The 364-nt window shown below is 65.9% G+C and overlaps 1 protein-coding gene across 1 annotated transcript in view; it reads left to right on the top strand.

Moving 5' to 3' along the window:
• The first annotated feature begins 224 nt into the window (after window positions 1-224).
• The window catches only part of Tusc1 (tumor suppressor candidate 1), a 1,655-nt gene continuing 1,515 nt past the window's right edge, over window positions 225-364 (top strand). The window contains exon 1 of the mRNA XM_013020771.1: window positions 225-338. Coding sequence (XP_012876225.1) covers window positions 225-338 — 114 coding nt within the window. The remainder of the gene's footprint in view (window positions 339-364) is intronic.

Below are 364 nucleotides of genomic sequence, written 5' to 3'. Positions count from 1 at the left end.
GGCCTGCCCTTCGGGATTTACTTTGCGCAGATGGCCACTGCGCGGGTGGCATGGGGCTATCCTGCGCAAATGCCTACATTTCCACGAAGTCGGAAACGATTTACTCCGCGGCTGTCTGGCTGGGTCGCAGAGCGAGCCTGGTCCTGACGACTTCGAGGGCTCGGGGGTTTCCGAACCTGAGGCCCTGCCTGGGGAGAGGGTGCGCAGCAGCCCCACCCGGTCCAATGTGTTTCATTTCCAAGAACAGGCGCAGTCCCCACCGCACCCTCGTGTGTGACCGACCCGGATTTTACCCTTGGATGACCAGCGGGGGAGGCCGCCACGTCCCGGGGGCTGCGGTGGCCGCGCGGGCGGGCAGCGCCCA

Source organism: Dipodomys ordii, unplaced genomic scaffold (assembly GCF_000151885.1).
Source record: "Dipodomys ordii isolate 6190 unplaced genomic scaffold, Dord_2.0 Scaffold53, whole genome shotgun sequence".
Classification (NCBI taxonomy): domain Eukaryota; kingdom Metazoa; phylum Chordata; class Mammalia; order Rodentia; family Heteromyidae; genus Dipodomys; species Dipodomys ordii.
This window is presented reverse-complemented; position numbering and strand designations above follow the sequence as displayed.